At 43.7% G+C, this 18,627-nt stretch overlaps 1 protein-coding gene across 3 annotated transcripts in view; it reads right to left on the reverse strand.

The window, feature by feature from the left end:
• Positions 1–913: 913 nt before the first annotated feature.
• Positions 914–18,627, reverse strand: part of ADCY2 (adenylate cyclase 2) — a 404,271-nt gene continuing 386,557 nt past the window's right edge. For all 3 annotated transcript variants that reach the window (XM_090039146.1, XM_090039147.1, XM_090039145.1), the window contains 3 exons: positions 10,818–10,932; positions 5,227–5,351; positions 914–1,744 (listed from right to left, as the gene is read on the reverse strand). In XM_090039146.1, coding sequence (XP_089895272.1) covers positions 1,592–1,744; positions 5,227–5,351; positions 10,818–10,932 — 393 coding nt within the window. In that variant the 3' untranslated portion in view covers positions 914–1,591. The remainder of the gene's footprint in view (positions 1,745–5,226; positions 5,352–10,817; positions 10,933–18,627) is intronic.

An 18,627-nucleotide genomic window follows, 5' to 3' on the forward strand; every position in this document is an offset into this window, starting at 1 on the left:
CTTCAAGGGCTTTTAAGGCACAAAGAAAAGGGACAGCATGGTTACCAAGGGAAAAAGGCATTCACAGTTAAAGAATTATCCCTTCACACATCCTGTCCTGGACTTTGTACAAAGCACTGTAATTCGGTTCTGTGAGGTGCATCACAGAGTCCAGAGGAGAGCCATGTGCATGATCAGAGGGCAAGAGAACAGGCCTTATGAAGAGAGGCTGAGAGCCCTGGGACTCTTCAGCCTGGAAAAGCGCAGGCTCAAGGGGGACCTGGTGGCTGCCTATAAGTACATAAGGGGTGTACATCAGGATCTGGAGGAATGCCTGTTCACCAGAGCGCCCCAAGGGATGACAAGGTCCAACAGTCACAAATTCCTCCAAGACTGTTTTAGGCTGGACACAAAGAAAAACTTCTTTACTGTCTGAACTCCCAAGGCCTGGAATAGGCTTCATCCAGAGGTGGTGCAAGCACCTATTTTGGACTCTTTTAAAAAACACATAGCTTGTTGGGATCCTTTGACTCTAGCTGGGGGCTGGACTTGATGATGATCTTTTAAGGTCCCTTCCAGCCCTAACGTCTATGAAATTTATGAACTTACCATTGCTTCTGGGCTTCCCCATATTGTGAGTATTCATCCATTTGAGGTAGATTGCTTGTGTTATCATAGGAGCCAAAATTTAGAAAGAAGTTTGTCCTCCCGACCCAGTGAAGAGTGAAAACAGTGGAGATGTGTCTATTTTTGAGGAGAAGTAGCACACTTACCTGACTGTACTGACTTAAGATGGACAGGGACCTTGTGCTATAATCATCTTGGATTATTAATACTGTGCAACAATAACCATTAATAAAACATGGTAGCAGAGAGGAAGTGTGAGTATTAAAGGGTAAGAAAATAAGTGGAAGAAAGCAAAACAAACTAGAAGTATAAGACAAAGTACATATAAACTTTTAATGAATTAACTTTACAAAAGACAATGGCATCAAAACATTTGACACGTTTGTACAAAACTGGTCCTGCAGTGTGAGGACCATCGCCAGAAAAGAATGCCAACAAGGTGCCCCCGACGTGTCACTGCCTATGAGATGCAACTGGTGAAACATCCAAACTGTGTATGGCGGAACAGAATCAAGTTATTTACAAATACTGTATATTGTAATATCAGGCTAGTGGATGCTATCAGGGAGGCTACCGCATTTTTCCAGAAAACACCATGCATCAGAAAATATTATGCACCCCTAGCTTTATTGCCTTATGATTTTTTTGTTTTGTTTGTCACAACCATTTTCTTTTAGTCCCTTCTATATCAGTGCCTTCATTTTCAGCCTCTTTCTCAACCCCTGATTCTTTTCTTCCTGTTTTGGAGCAACAACCCAAGTGGCAATATAGTCTTCCAGTCCTATAGCACACATCACAACTGTCCTGGAATATAAGAATACTGAGGTGTGTAATGATGGACCATGGGACTATTCTGCAGCCATATTAAAATAAGTGCCACATATCAGAAAATAACACGCATATTCATGTTAAGGGCCAAAATGGAGTAAAAAAGTGCGTGATACTTTCCTGAAAATATGCTATTGTTGACACCTACAAATATTCTTCAGGATGTCACATTTCCTTGTGAAAGGGATCTTGTCATTTCAGTATGTACAAAATAGGTCTTCAGTTCTCCTTTGCCCTTTACATTTATTATTCCCCTGCAAGTGCTCATATACCCGAGTGTTTGTAAGATGTTGTTTGTCTCCTCTGTAACCTGAAACACAACACAGTGGTTTTGTTTATTCTTTTAAATAATTAGCCCAGCTAGAGAAAAGAAAAGTATTCTTTTAGCATATAGCACAGAAAGTCAGTCCTGAGTGCTCATGATGTCGTCATGATGTTTGTAAGATCTTGAAGAGGCTCCCTTTTTAATCTTGAGCACCTGCTAACTTAGGGTCTTCATAACTGGACTTAAGTGCATAATGCTGTAAATATCACAAATATTGTGACTAGGTTTGAAAACAAAGGCCCTACATATATACAAGTGGGGGTAACTATTGCCTCAGCTAAAGGAAAACACTCCACAGACATTTTTCAGACATTCAAGAGTTATCTGTCCTTTCAGCACAGCTTTGCTTCTATTGATTCCTGTAAGTACTTTCGTTATATGAATGGTGTGACAGTAAGGTGTTAGCATCACTGGTCATGGCTTTACGACCTAGTGTGAACAGCTCCTATTCCTCACTCTGCATGTCATCCTCAATTGTATGCTGTGCTTTGTCAAGAGTACTTTAGGACTAACCCTCGTTGATTAAAGGCTGCTGGATAACCTGAACTGTGATGGGCTGCGTGCTTTTCTTTGCAGCATGAACAAATGTTTGCCAGCCACTAGTTTGAGACCAAACTTATTCTCAGTTTTTCCATATGAAGATATTATTGTTGTTGTTGATGTTTTTATTATTGTTACAGTGGGTAGGAGCTCTGGGTGTGGTTCAGCACCCCACTGTGCTAGACGACATAGAAAAAGAAGAAAAAGGTGGTTCCTGGATGTTAAAAATGGTTTCCAACCAGCAAAACCTGGTAACTAACCCACTGTCCATAAAGGCCCCTGAATAGATTGTTATTAATCTATAGGTCCCAGATGCTAACTTGATGCAAATGGCTTAGTGGCCACATCTACACAAGATGCTACATCACCGCAGCAACAAGCTACAGCGACGTGGGTCAGAAACAACCCGTAGGCTGCTAGGACTGTGCAGTAACATCAGTTACTGCACAATCAACTATACTACTGTGCAGTAACAACTGTGCAACTGGTCACATGTGTAGATGCCTGGTGAGCTGAATTCTGGGTGAATTTACACATGACATTAATATAAAGCAATAAGCTCTACTACATATTGAGCCAGAGTTTATTGCTCCTGGGCACTGTATTTACATGTGTGCCCAGGACTGCAGTACATTGAGCTGGGGTGGAGCAGCCCTGGCTGGCAGAGGGTCTGGGGGTCAGCCTGCCAGCCCGGGGCTGCTCCAACCCAGCTCAGCATGCTGTGGAGGGGCTGCCTGGGGTACAGAGGTGCTTCAGTGTGGGGTTAGCTAACATCCAGTGGTGGTTAGCCAGCAGTTAACCCCCACACTGAAGCACCTTCATGGCCCAGACAGCCCCGTCAGCATCTACACATGCATTGCTGTGCAGTAAACAATGCCACCGCAGGACAGTACTTGTATTTACAAGTACAGTAACAGCTGTGCTATCTGGCATCTTACAAGCCAGCATGCTCTACTAACTGGCATGCTGACTTGAAAGATAAAGTGAAACCGTAAGTGCCCACCGTAGCACTTTTTGTTTCTCTGAGCTCCCAAGGCCTGGGGCAAAGCAGCCTGCACATCCTAGTCTCCATGGCTCGGGGGCATAACAGGCTGTGCGGGGCCTGCCTCCCTGACCGGTGGGAGGGGAAGAGGGATGCCTCAAAGGTGGTGGGAGAAGCAGTGGTCTGGGCCGCTCAATTAACTGGTTTATTTTGTTATCTGGCATCCCCCATTCCCAGGGGATGCCGGATAACAGAGCTTTTACTGTACTAATGTAAGGTGGCGTTTATTAGTTTACTGTGACCTAATAGGACCACATGTGTAGATGCAGAGACTTTACTGTGGAGCTAATTAGGCAGCTCTGCAGGAAATGTCTCATATAGATGTGCCCTTGGGCCACATCCAGATGTGCAGGGGCATGCGCCTGTAGCAGCACAAACAATGGTACGAATTTGTGTTGCTACTTTGTGCAGCAGTGCATGCCCCTGTGGACATGTTTTGTGGGACACTATGTCCCACTTTGGACAAACAGCCCTTGCCCAGCTCCTCCTGGCTCCCAGTTTGCTGGAGCAACCAGGGCACAAATGAAGGAATGGAGACACTCCTGCTAGCAGCCAGAACATCCCCCTGGAAGACCAAGCGTCTGTTCTTTCTAGCACATGCTATTGTAGCGTGTGCTGTGTCACCTTTTTTCTAGGGTTGTTTTTTTGCTATCAGGAAACCCTAGTAGCAATTTTTGCCCCTGCATTGCAAATTTGCAGCATGTGGCATGCTTTAATGTTCCCTGCATGTGGTTTTTGGCACACAAAGTGCATGTGCCTGCATGTGGGGGACACGGTCTCTGTGTACAATAAAACACATTTAACTTTGTCTTTTTTGAAACACTGGGCATCAGACGTGCCCTGCAGAAACTGTGCTGCTTTTACCTGACCATTTTTATAAATTCATGAAACCCAAATGTGTGTTTTCTTTGTGATAGCATCTCTTGTTGGACAGCATTCAAAGCTCTTCACAATTTTCTCCATTGTGTTTTCCTCCTTTGTCAAGGCAGGATTTGATTCCCTTGGGAAAGGTTAGAATGGAAGTTGAAAGTAGTCCTGCTCTTTTGCATTACTGAAATGCCTTTGAATTAGAGTGACCATATGTCCTGGTCTGGCTGGGATAGTCCTGGATTTTGGAGGCTGGTCCCAGCTAGCCAGTGAAAATTAAAATGAGCATCTCAACTACAGGGCACAGAGGCAGAGCAGCAGGAGCTGTTAAATAGAAAGCCTTTGCAGAGAGCAAAATTGACCTAAAATAGGTTAGCTTGATTAGTGGAATGACCATTAACACTAATTGCTACTTCACAGGTGATTATTAATAACTGTGAAGTAAAGAACACTGGGCAATCTACACATCTGCATTTACTGTGCAGTAACTGGAATTACTGCACAGCACAGATGTGCATCTACACATGCATGCCTGTACTGCACAGTAAATATGGTGACTTATGCTGATTTGAGCATAAATTTGATGCCTGCATCATGCAGGTATCAAATTTATGACCAATTAGTTACTACACGTGTAGATGCACATATAGATGCCTCACTATACAGTAATACAGCGTTATTGTGCTTTAATGCCTGCACGTGTAGATGCTGGCCTAGTCCCACTTAACTGCACAGTAAATTTAAGTTGGAAGAAATGCATGTGTAGACATGCCCACTGGGTCCATGTAGCAAAGGATGGGGGAGGGGTCGGTGTCCTGGATTTCACATTGTCTCATACGGTCACCTTATTTTGAATCCTGATTCTTCTGCAAGGTGCATAAGCAGATGCTTTTCTACTCTATAATGTGAGCTGGTGGGGATAGGTTTTCACTGGTTCTCTTATTCTATAAACTTGCTGGCCATGCTTCCAAAACTGAAGGAACAAGTTTAAACAGTAACATGAAAAAAAAAAAGATACCTGTATCTTATCTAGAATGCCTGTGCTGTCCATCCTGCTAGCCACATTTACTGTGTTACCCCAAATGTCGTACTGTGGTTTTTGAGCTCCAATGACTCCAGCTATTACAGGTCCATGGTTAATGCCTGAAAAGTAGTACATATTTTTCATTAATATAAATGCTGCTCCAAGTAAGCAACAAGTAGTGCAGTTGGCCAAATAACCAGTAAATGGCATGGCAGTATGCATTATATTTGAATATAAATTCCATCCGTTAGTCCATTTCATTATATTTCACAGAAAGCCTCTTAGATCTATTTTTTCCACAAGTTTCTTAATAAGTTGCTACTGCCATCATTACACATTGTGAGAAAGGCATTTTAGAGAGACCATCTATTTTTGATTAAACAGGTGTACCAGAATTTCCTACTATTCCTAATTTTAATTAACGGGATTCCCCTTCTCTATAAATAAATGCTGACTGAATCAAGCTGTATTTACAGCTCGCTCTGCTTTTGAAATATGAAGTAGACTACTGCGTTCTTGGATACTTTCAATCTTTTCAGTGGGTGCTCTTTTACTTATAGGATTGACCTAGACTGTTTAGATTAATCCATAAATCTACACGATTCCATTCATATCTTCAGTGTGTTGTAGCAGAAGGTTAGGAGTCTCTCTTGAGAGCTGAATAAGATAATACAGAGCCTCCCTCAATCCTGCAGTAATTCTGGATTCCTGAGGTCACTGAGAATGTGGGAAGGAGACTCTGATAATAGGGAAAGCAGTAGGAAGAGAAAGTGTGCATTTTCAGTAACTAAAGAGCAACTCACAAAGATACTCTTATGGACCCAGAGTAACAAACGTCCACCTTCACCTTCCTTTGTGCAAAAATGAAGTTTATTTTCTACCTATGGGGACTTTTTACCATCTTTAATTTTCCTTCAGCCTCAGGAAGGGCATGTGTGCCCGAAGGCTTGCAGAAAAAGATACTTTATTTTTATTTCTTAGTTGGTCTAATAAAAAGTATCATCTCTGAGCCAAGAGTTCTAGAGTTTTGCTTTTCTTCAGATCATAATGGCTACATTTCATTACAATATAAGAGCCAGTTCCTGTCCAGAGCGGGGAAACTACGATGGATCAAGGGCAGTTTGCAATGCAACAAACATACTCCAGACTATGGATTATATACTTTAAAAAAATAAACAAAACTAAACTCCAAGCATGAGTTTGGTACCTCAGTAATGAATCAGTTTTTTGTTATATACAGCCCCTATCTTAACATATACATTAAAACCTTGAAGAAAAACACCCCACATTTGTAAAAGCAACATGCAACAAAAATGACAGTGTGGCAGTAATGTAGGTAAGCTCATCCAGCCTGGAAAAAAACTGTGGTTTAAACGTGGTGACACAGGCTAGCAACCAACCTATATACCTGCCAGAGTTTCTGGAGAAAGATGCTGTTGCCATATAACCTAGACAATAGCAAAAATCCCACACAATCGGAGACAAGTTCCATAAAGCTCAACTTTGCAGCATCCAGCCATTACATGCCCTGCTGCCTAAGGGAATTCATGGCCCTGACTCAGGTGCCTGGCTCCCTATACATTGCACAGGGAAAAAGAGGCAGCTTGAATGGGATCCACAAAAGCACCTTGTGAGGCCTCAGCTAACTGGCAACTGGTAGGGGAAACCGGGGGGGCAAAGGGGGGCACATGCCCCCACCCCCGAGAGGGCCATCCCCACTGCCGATGGCTTCTGTGGGTGCTTGCCAGGCCCATCCCTGCTGGCATCTGCGGGTGCCCCCCCAGATTCAAGAGGCACCTGCAGATGCCAGTCACCCATGCCTAAGCTGAAGGCCTAAAGGTCAAGCCCCTCTCTGTGCGTGGCATTCAATGCCTAATTGCATATCTAGAAGACTGAGATTCTGATTCAAACTCCTTCTCTAACTGAGTTCACTTGAACCCACATCTCTTACTTCCAGTGAAATCCTGTAGTTTGGAGTGGTGTGCTCTTTATCTTTGCTCTTCACATTATACCACTGTGTAATAATTCTTAAATATTTGTTGGAGAAGGGGCTGGGATACAGGTGTTCCATTTTTAGACAAATACCCTGACACTGAGTTATACTGTCACTCAGTATCTCATCTTCTTCCTTTTTCCCAAGGGCATTTAGTTCTTCCATAGAAAGTGGAACAGATTTAATAGGAAGGATGGAAAACAACCCTCCCCAGAGTATCCCATTGCTCTGTAATTAGGATGCACCTTCATGAGATGGGCATTGTGAGTCTGAATCATCTGGAGACCTAACAGGAACTGAACCCAGATCTCCCCTATCCTGGAAGAGTGCTCTAGCCACTCCTCCTCCATTCTGAAAGAAAGCCGTGGCCTCTGCATTCTGCATGGATTCTGATTTCCTGGGGATGCCTTGAACAAGATGAGGGAACCTGGAGCTAGGTGGCTACAGTGTTTGGATATGTATAAACATGTCCCAAAAGAGTACTGCAGGCACCTGGGGAACTCATGTCTAAAACTGAGGCACAGCATGTGGGCATTTCCAAGCTTGATAGCAGCTCATTAGGGCTCTTCAGGACCATAATTTTGGCCCCTGAGGACTAACACCAGAGTCAGGTTTGACTTAAGCACCTAAATCCTTTTGTGGACCTAGCCCTTAGGAAATGTACATGCCCACAGGGTTAGGTGCCAGGCTCTAGCCAAATGGAGGTTTGAGGATCTCAGTGTTGGACTTTGTTGGTGGCAACGGAAGTCATGTGCCTAAATCCCTTTATGGATTTATGTTCTGTTTCTTTGCTTCTGAGTATATTCCTTTAACAGTTTTCTGAGAAGCTCTGCTAGATTGACTTGAAAAGGCAAACCTGCCTGTATCAGGCATAATAGCCAAAGCAGACCCACTCCTTTGATTTTTATTACTTCAGCTCTGCCAGATGTAATCCCTTGAAGGCATGGTTTACAGAGAAGGTAACTGACACCTCTGAAACTGAAAACACCTAAATACTTTAGACCAAGGGCAGGCAAAGTCTGGCCTGTGGGCTGGATCAGGCCCGTGGCAGCTCTGCCCTAGCTCCGGACCATGCTGTCACCCACCTGCAAGATCCCAGTACTGGCTGCAGAGCAGCTTCCCCGCTCAGCCGCCTGCCCTGCCAGTGTTGCTGGGCTGGTCTCCATGGAAATCCAGCCCCCACCCTGTCAGGCACTGCACTGCTGGGGTCTCCATGGAAACCAGCTGCAGCGACACCAGCGCGGACTGCTGGGAAATGGAGTCCGGCTGCCACCATTTTGCCCGCCCCTGCTTTAGACTTACCAATGAACAACCTGTTAACATTAGCACAAAACAGCTAGTCAGCATCTGGTTCTGATCCCCTAACCCTGGGACCAAGGATGAGCTCAGCCCTCCACTAAGCCACAGCTCATGGAGAAAGGCAGAATGACAAGGAAACGGAGCCCCACTAGACAAAGGCCTTCCACCACTGGCCCGATTGCCCTGGGGCTCCCAGCCCCAGATTGGGTCCTCCTGCCTATATAAGTTTTCCTGTTTCCTTGGGGACCTGTCTGGACGAAAAGGCTCCTGTTGCTCTTGCACTGCCCTGTTGTTTCCTTGCCTCTGGGTCCTGCTTCTAGAGCTGATCACTTGTTGCTGACCCTGCTTGGACTCTGATCTCTGTTTCACATCTTGGGTTGTTGAAATGTGGCTCTCACGGGTATCTAACCTGGCTTGCTCCCTGACCTTGCTCTGTTTGCTCTACATTTTGGTCTTGGTTTTGATTCTGACCCCCTGGCATTGACCCTGGCCACCCTTTGGATCTTTGGCTAAGGGCGTGTATGAATTCATCAGTCTGATTGTCTAAGCCTAGATGTGAGATAGGGAAGCTCAAAATCCAAAATAGCCTACCTTGCTCTCATGTTTATGTGCATCATCACTGCAAGAGCTTTGCTATGATACACATAGAAAAAAGCATAAAACCAATATTTCAGCCAAATTCTGTCCCTACTGAAGAAGACTCTGAGCCACCTGTGATGAGTTTTTTTTTTTTTTAAACTTTTTCACACCATCTCCAACCCCACTTAAGCAAAGGGGTGTAACTTTTATGGACTATAAAGCACACAGTATAGGAGTCACCAGGAAACACTGCTTTTTTTTTTCCCAAAAGAAAAACTTTGCTCCGTCAATCCACCTTGAGTTAAATCTGCTTTGCTGTAATCAGGCTGTGGGTTTAATGCTCACGAGCTGTTTTTCATCACACACAGCTCCACTGCCTTAATTCTGTTGTTTGAACTGAGCCATTAATGACACTGGTGGTTTCCATTTCATACAGAAACCTCATAATTCTCCATCTTTTGATCAACTTGCTGACTATTATCTCACTTAAAGGAGGAGAGATGGAGAAACTTCATCACTGTATCATTATTCATTTTAGCTGTGGTGTATGATATAAAGAATATTAATGAAGGATTTTTTAGGCATACATCAATAAAACACGCTGAGCTAACGGCAAACTTTCGCCATTGGGTGGCACTGTGAACTAAACATGGGAGCAGAAGCAGTAGGAAGAATAAATAAGAATCGCACAGCAAGAAAAAGACTAGAAAGGTGACTAACTTCTGTCTAATTAGAAAGCAAATACTTCAGACATGTTCACAGGATAGATGTATAGATTTCCAATATTTATTCACTGCTCACATTTCACACTTTTTGAATTCCATGTTGTATTAAAAACTACTGAGACTTTTTGCAAAGAAATTAAAATCTTGGAACATATGGGACTCTGCCAATAGGAACTCATTTTTTTGTGTTTCTCTTGTTCATTGATGATAACTCTGAATCTTTAGAATGTGTCGTGATATGTTGAGAGAAGGAGATAGAAAGTGATATTCTAAAACAGAACTGACTTGCAGATCTTAACACTTGAGGTGCCCAATTGCTAATGTGTAATCAGGAGAAGTGGACAATATGACACCAGTTCTACCTAGGCTGCAAACTTCTCTGACCCTCTGTAAGCAAGGCCCAGTGTTTTTTAAATGAAAGGATCAGAACAGTTTTTTTTTTCTGGTATGTTGGATTTAAAGCCAGAGAATTGGATATGTACATATTTTAGAAAAAAACAGATTAGAGCACTACTGGTCTTTGTATTAGTTTTAAAAAAACGCCAGGAAAGGATTAAATGAGTAGTTACCACTGTATTAGGAAATAGGACTCTGTTCCTGCACACTGGGCAAAGGGGGATTTTTATGCATTTGGCTTCGGATTTTTTGCACTGACTTTCTTCTGCCACTGTAGTTTTGAATAGTTTTAAACATTTACAAATATTCAGAAAAAGAGAGCATAGGGTTATCGTAAAAACAATGCAGACACATAGGCAAACTTTTTTCAAAATAGCTTCCTACTTGTGAATCCCTCGGTTTTTGGATGCAAACTTGAGAGAAACAGCTTCAGCTGTAGGTCATGTCACTGGCAATACCACTGATTCTCCCTTCACACAGGGAAAAGCTGCTTCTCTACTTTTAGCTAGGTATTACCAGTATTTTGATGTATTAATATTTCACAGTGACTTCTCCCTTACTGAATTTTCTTATAAATACCTTGTGCTACATACCTACTCGTAACTTGAAGTCATTGAATGAATGCTTGTTTATGACATCCAGCTTTGCCACTAAGGCAAATGCAAACTCCACCATAGTTCCAATGTGCAGGTACTGTCGTTCTGGCTCCTAAATTTAAACAAGCATACAAACAAGAATTCATGTAACTAGAATCATCAAAGCATTTTCTTTAATCTCAGTTAATATAGATATAAATACATAAAAAACAAAATAAACAGAATGAATAAAATGCTAAGCTCTCCAATATATAGTCATACAACAGAAACAATAATACTGTGGTAGGTAGTACTTGCTGGTAGAAACAGTCTGGTTTTACTTATGTGATAAGGCATAATATGTCCAGGGTAGGCTGGTGTGCATGCAAATGAAAACCTCTCCTATGTAGGTATTTATAAACAATATTTAAAATATATTAAGCCAGATGTAAAACATCTTTGAGTTTGATAATTATCTTCTATTTTATGAGTATAACTGGTTTTAGTAAATCCAGTATATACACGTAAAACACTTGTTAATGAATGGTGTGCCTGTTAGAGATTCCAGGCTGTCACACTCAGATCATAGAATCACAGAAGTCGGGTTGGAAGAGACCTTGTATATCTTCAAGTCTGACCCCCCGCCTGGGCAGGAGAAAAAAAACTGGACTCAGATGAGTCCAGCCAGGTAGGCATCAAGCCTCTTCTTAAAGACCCCCAGGGTAGGAGCCAGCACCACTTCCCTTGGAAGTTGGTTCCAGCTCCTAGCTGCCCTAACTGTGAAGTAGTTCTTGTGGTTGTCTAATCTAAACCTACTCTCCAATAATTTGTGTCCATTGTTCCTTGTCATGCCAGGGTGCGCTAGGGGAAACAGTGTCTCCCCCAAACCCTTCTGGTCCCCCCTAGAGAGTTTATAAACAATCACCAGGTCCCCCCTCAGCCTTCTCTTGTGAAGGCTGAACAGGTTTAGGTCCCGCAATCTCTCATTGTAGGGTCTTCCCTGTTGTCCCTGGATCATGCGGGTGGCCCTCCACTGGACCCTTTCAACGTTGTCCACGTCCCTCCTGAAATGGGGCGCACAGAACTGGACACAGTACTCCAGCTGTGGCCTGACCAGCGTCGCATAGAGGGGGAGGATCACCTCCCTGGCTCTACTTGAGATGCACCTGTGGATGCACGACAAGGTCTGGTTAGCCCTGCCAACCGTGACCTCGCACTGTCGGCCCATGTTCATCTTGGAGTCAATAATGACTCCAAGATCCCTTTCTGCCTCTGTGCTCTCAAGAAGGGAGTTTCCCATTCTATAAGTGTGCTGCTGGTTTCTACTGCCTAGGTGCAGCACCCTGCACTTGTCAGTACTGAAACTCATCCTGTTTATGTTAGCCCACTCCTGTAACCTATCCAGATCTTGCTGCAATTTTTCCCTCCCTATTAGCATGCTCACCTCACCCCAAATTTTGGTATCATCAGCACATTTAAACAGGTTATATTTCACCCCATCGTACAAATCGCTGATGAAGAAATTGAACAGCGCAGGCCCAAGGACTGAGCCCTGGGGGACTCCGCTGCCCACTTCCCCACAGGTTGAATATGACCCGTCCACCACCACCCTCTGAGTGCGACCCTTCAGCCAATCTGCAATCCATCTGACTGTGTAGGCATCAATGCCACAGTCGCCTAGTTTTTTAATGAGGATGGGATGGGAGACAGTGTCAAAGGCCTTGCTGAAGTCTAGAAAGACTACGTCCACGGCGGCACCTGCTTCCATTGCCTTTGTGACCTGATCATAAAAGGCAATCAGGTTGGTCTGACATGACCTGCCCCTAATGAAGCTGTGCTGGTTGCCCTTGAGTATCATCCCTGAAGCTGGCCCATCACAGATGTGCTCCTTGAGGATCTTCTCAAAGAGTTTCCCAAGGATAGAGGTAAGACTGATGGGCCTATAGTTGCCTGGGTCCTCTCTCTTCCCTTTTTTGAAGATGGGGACCACGTTAGCTACCTTGATAATGATAATGAGCTATCCCATTTGGATTCCTGGTTCCATTTGGGGACCTTCCTGGTCCTCAATCATGTCTTTCCATCTGCTCCTGCGTGAGTGTAGGGCACTTTAATTATAGTGGTCCTTGGCAGCCACTTTAATTAAGGCGCCAGCAGCATCCCGTGTATTCAGGGTCCCATACTTCAAAATGGTGCTGGGGGTGCTTTAACTAAAGTTTGTTCAATGAGCTGTAAAGTGCTCCCACTGCCATTTTGAAGTACTAGGACACTTAACACACAAGATGCCAGGCCTGCAGGCTAAGTAGCACACTCCAGCAGACTTGATTAACTGGGGCTGCTCTGCCACATGCTAATTAGCATGCATTGGAGCAGGCATTGGGACATGTATAGGTGCCCCAAGTTTCCAGATTCAGTCATCTACTGGGCATTATCGGCACTTAGATACCTGAAGGAATTCTGTTCTTGGACATGAAAATTATTCCTGCATGTGTGAACTAATACATATGGATTCCAACTGCAGAATAAATTGGTGTGAGAGAGTATGTGTTTACTCCCTTCTTTTCACCAAGTAACAGGGTAGCTGGGGCAACTGCCCAGGAGGCTAGAGGACCTGGGTTCTAGGTCAACCTTCCTCAGAGAGCATTTAAACCTAGGTACCTTTGACTTCCTAACACAACACTTTAACTATCACATCACAGGTCAGCCATTACCCAGTTTTTTCTCCAGTGGTTCTTTTGGAGTTGGCTCCCTGGTAGCCACCAGAAGGGTATGTGGTAGCTAGAAGTAAGAAATCAAACCAGGGCTATATGTCTCAGTGCTGTGGCTACTGGCCTGAAAGGGAGAGGGCTCTGGCTTCTAGCCTAGATCCTTGCCTCCAGCGGGACAAAAGCTTCTTTCTGTACCCCTATCCCCTTTTTAATGATTATGTTAGTGGCTCAGCTTCAAAAGCACTGAAAAAAGTGCTTTTTTCAAAAGCAATGAATAATGAAAGCTGGAAGGTGAGGCTGGAGATAAGAAGTCCAGTTCTCCTCTGGGTGACGGAAGACTAGTATTCTAGTCCTTGCCCTATGGGGCAAAGGAGGGATGGGCACACTCAAGACCTTTCCTCACTCCTGTGGGTAAGTCTGGTAATCATAGATTGTGGCTGACTATTTTTCAGGTGTCCAAAGCTGCTACACATCCATTAGGAGCACACACATAAAATATGGTATACATGCTTAGCCCGCACAACTATATATTTGGCCATGAGTGCAAGGCTACTCATCAAGAATACTTGTTGACCCCAGCACAGCGCTGGCTGCCTCTCTTGCTGGGGTTCTGTGCTATGCACCTGAAGTTCCTGCACTCACAGTGAGGAAGCCCTGCACTGGACTCTGCACAGAAGCATGGCGTGGGCCTTCCTCTATTCCCAGCAGAGTGCGGGGACCTGCACAGCAGGGACAGGGAAGGCAGCAAGCTCCAGTACAGGGCTTTCCATACTGTGAGTGTGGGAGCTGCAGGTGTGTGGCATGTGGCGTGGAGCCCTGGTGATAGAGACAGCCAGGAAAGCTATGCTCCTCCCTCTCCCCACCCCCCGGTGCAGTGCTGGCCAAAGCTGTGCCCCACTGGGCACCTGCGCCAGGCACGACCACACTGAGCTCCCCACCTGCTGCTGCTTCCAGCAGTGGGGGCTGCACACCATGGGGGGAGTGTGTGTGGGGGTCCCTACACCACCCCCTTCCTTATACCCCCCACACTCACACCCTACCCCCACCAACATATACATACACCTCAAAATACTCTATGCCCCCACACACGGCCACACCCTTTCACAACCCCCCCACATTCCCACACCCAATACACACACACACACCACCATACACACACCACCACCCTCAACCACACCCCACCATACACGTACAATATAAGAATAGGATTTTATTTGTGACTTATTATGCAATCCCTTCTATATACAGTACACAATCACAAGTTGTGACAAATATTTTTTGTAATAAAATGAAAATATATTATAGTAGGTGTTTGACTTCTAGTGTAAGAATTGGGTTTTTTTCTGGTTCCAAGATGGCAACCCCGCTTCCCAAAAGGAGCATTTGTGGTGGGGTAAGAGGGTTCAGCAAGGGGAGGGACTTCTGGTGGCAAAGGTCAAGGTTAGGGGGTAGGACTTCTGGTTCCAATGTGGAGACCAGGGGGTGCGACAACCGTCAAGGGGCAGGGTTACCTATGTGGCCCCTGACAGACCACCAACATTTGTTAAGAGGCCCCCCACCCAAAATAATTCCCTGCCCCTGGCATAGAAAGTGGCAGTACTGGCTTTTCACTCCAGTAACACAAACCCAACCTTATAGGAATTATATTTGGCTGGGAAAATAGATGAGTCTCCATGTGCATTTTTTCTTTATATTTGTGATCAGCCTGCCAACACAGAAGCAGGCCAATCAATGCTGATTCTGATGGTGATCTGAGATAGACATTTCTTCAGTACCAAATAGACTGAAGCTGTGTGCACACATTCAAATAATCTGGGAGAATTCTTCCATTTGTTCTCCTGGTGGAAAAAATTACCCAGAGCTGCAAATACAGACATTTGAATGCTGAGGCCCTGAAGAGTAGAGAACTTGCAGTGCTGACACTGTGCAGCTGGGGGCGGGGAGGAGGGGGCTATGTACAAATCTCAGCTTGCTCTGCAGGCTCTCTTAGTCTGTCTGATGACAGGTGTCAGCAGTGCATAGGGTAGCCCTTATTGGTTGACCTAGACTGCCCGTGATCAACCTGTATTTCTCTGCAGCACGTGTGGATTGTGAAGGGGGCATGTTTTGCTCCCTGCTGGAGCGGCAGTCCGGTGAGTGACACACAGCCTCCTTCGCAGTGGGAGGTGGAGGGGTGGTTGCTGGAGGACTGTACTGTCTTCTGAGAGAAGACACCATGTACAGACATTCACTCTCTGAGATGAAACTCCCCTGGAAGTGATTTAACCCTGGTTATTCCCTGGTTATTTTTCTTCTGGAGCAGTTATTTTTACTTGCCCTGGGGGGGGGGGGGGCGGTGTGTGGAAAGCCTGAACATGTATACACTTGTGGTTTCTCCTGGAGAGAGCAGCAACTCTCCCAGGAGAAACTGAACATCTTCACAGGGATTAATAGTATAACTACTCAGTTCAAAGAGGCACCGAACAGTTCTTTAGACGCGATTTAAATTCTCTCTCTAGTTCTAACATTGTTTTTGTTGTTGCCGTTTTTGGCTGCATCACATCATCCATCAACCAAGAGACTTTCTATGATGGTAGCCATCGGTTTTTGTGGATCATTGTTTTGCCCCCTTTTTTTTTTTTTTATATCTAGCCTTGGTAGTCTTATAAACCTGCTGGGTAGAGGGGAGGAATCTTTAAGTTGATACAGAAATGTTTTTAATTCTTGTAAGTATCAGTATGGGGATGACAAGACAGATATTGAAGTCAGAAATTTTGTTGCACATTTTCATAAATAAAATAGGAGCGTTTGCTGCCAAGTGGTAAGCAAATACCAACTCTTTCACATAGTAAGACTGCATAAAGTTCTAGCAAGCTCAGTCTCTGAAGGCAATATACATAAACCAATTACTTTTAAATAGAGCAGTGAGGGCTAACCTTTTTTGGCAGGTGTACCAAATATTAGCCCCATACCCTTCCTGAGTGTCACTCTGATCTCATTCCCCTTCCAAATCTGCTTCTCTGCTTTCTCCTTCCTGCTTTGTCAGTCTGTGCTGCCTGCCTGCTCCCCAATCTGCCATGTCCCCTACACACAGGCTGCTCACGCCACTTGTGACACCTATGTCTTAAGTTGGTCATCTCTGAAATAGAAAATGCTTTGCATTTCTATCTGTATAAGAATACCAGAACTCTTTACAGTCATGGGTTACTTAAATGCACAGTGCTTTTCTTACACTTTTCTGTAAAATAGATATATTTAAGTTACAAGGAGGTCAAATCATTTGACCAAACTCAGTCAATGAGTAAAATTCAATCCCAGCATAGCTACATCACAGTCTCTGCTTTTTCCACGAGAAAACATTCCTTCTCTCTGAAAAAAGATTATTATTGTCAGGCATTAATGGATAAACAGTTATTCTTATTGAGCTCCACTGATACTTAGTTTCCAATAGTAATGGAAAACATGACTGAAGTAGCCTGTTGCACTCAGCACAAAAATTACATTCCATGATTTACTAACAGTGATTTAACTTGGGTCACAAGTTGCTAAATGATTATTGTATAAGTAAATATTAGTAGAGTGTAAAAACATATTTAGCAAAAATATTCAAGTGTTGTTACAGAACAGGAAATCAAATTATTCAAAGAAAAGCTACTGAAAAGAAAAGCTACTGAATTTGCTTCATATCATTTAGGTTACTCAAAATTGTCTGGAATATGACATTTCATTGTTTTACGTATATGCTAGGAGACTGGTGTCCTGTTGATCTTCAGCATTAGTGCCTTGGTTTAAATATGTCACAGATGTTTCAACTAGGCCTGGATACTATTGTGTATGTTAAGTGGGTTTAAGTATCTAGGTTCAGTTCTATCCTGATTTAATCACTGAAAAACTGTTAACCCAAAAGGTGGGTCCTCCTCATCCTGGCTGCTTTTTTGCAACTCAGTGGCTGCGTCTTTAGTATAAACAAGTACTAAATGTCTGTGCAGTAACCAGAGTTACTATGTAGTAACACTGAGGAACAGCTCTTTTGTGATGCTGACTGTGCAATAGCTTATGACTACTGTGCAGTAGCATTGCATCATGCTTCCTACCATGCAACAGTAATGCGCAATAGTCATGGGCTACTGCACAGTCAGCATTTTGTGTAGACAGTCAGTGATAAGTGTCAGATGATGTATCTTACAAAAGTAGACATATTAATGATTTTTAGGGACTTGAACAGGGTGGAATAGGCTCACACATAGGCACCTAAGCCAAATCAATTAAGTCTGATACTACATTCAGCCAGGTTTATCTCAAATTGCTTTCAGCCATTTTGAAACTAGTTTTCTGTTCTTTCACAGGTTTAAACCAGTTTCTGATCACTTAAGCTGGTTTATGTGCAATGTCTGTCCCTAGCCAAGATGGAATAGGATCTAGGCCTTACTGCTCAGTGACAAGCAGCATCAATGTTCATGACCAGCTGAATGGCATGCAATTTTTGGACATGATATGGCTGTCATCAACGCTGGAGACACCAGCTTATTTGAATGGTGTGAATCATGATGTTTAATAGTACAAGCAGGAGAATCATGCCTATGGTGTTTGTATGAATACGGACTGTGAAGCACCCATTAGTTCTGGAAAAGAGGTAATGAACAGAAGTGAAAAACTGTTGAGACAGCAAGTGCAGCCTACTGCAGCTAAATTTTGTAATGCACTCTAACAGCACTATTAATCAACAGGGTACTGGACTTCCTTTGGACTGGGTTTCCCTTCTGGCTACCTTTATATTTATTTATCATGTTAATATTTGTCCTGAAACTGGATATATTTTTTATGTGGTGGAATGATTTACAATACTTACCCAGCCACACAGTTTTGAAAAAGATGTGGGAAAATATGAAATCTTAATTTTTTCATACATATAAAGTTTGTTTTCTTGGCTGCTAAAGTACTTGTTCTGTTTGTAATTCACATTCAGGTACTGATCACAAGGAAGCTGTGGCAGTATGGAACTTAGTGCAGGTCAACAGCCCATGACCCTGGGCAGACTTTGCAACTTGGGCTGAGACCCTAAGCTGCCCTGGCTCTTTTGTTCTCAGGACCTGATCAAACTAGTTTAAACCTAGTCTGAGTTTTGAGTATATCTTATACACTGT

The sequence above is a fragment of the Crocodylus siamensis genome, chromosome 3 (assembly GCF_052110815.1).
Source record: "Crocodylus siamensis isolate JL-2025a chromosome 3, ASM5211081v1, whole genome shotgun sequence".
NCBI lineage: Eukaryota > Metazoa > Chordata > Crocodylia > Crocodylidae > Crocodylus > Crocodylus siamensis.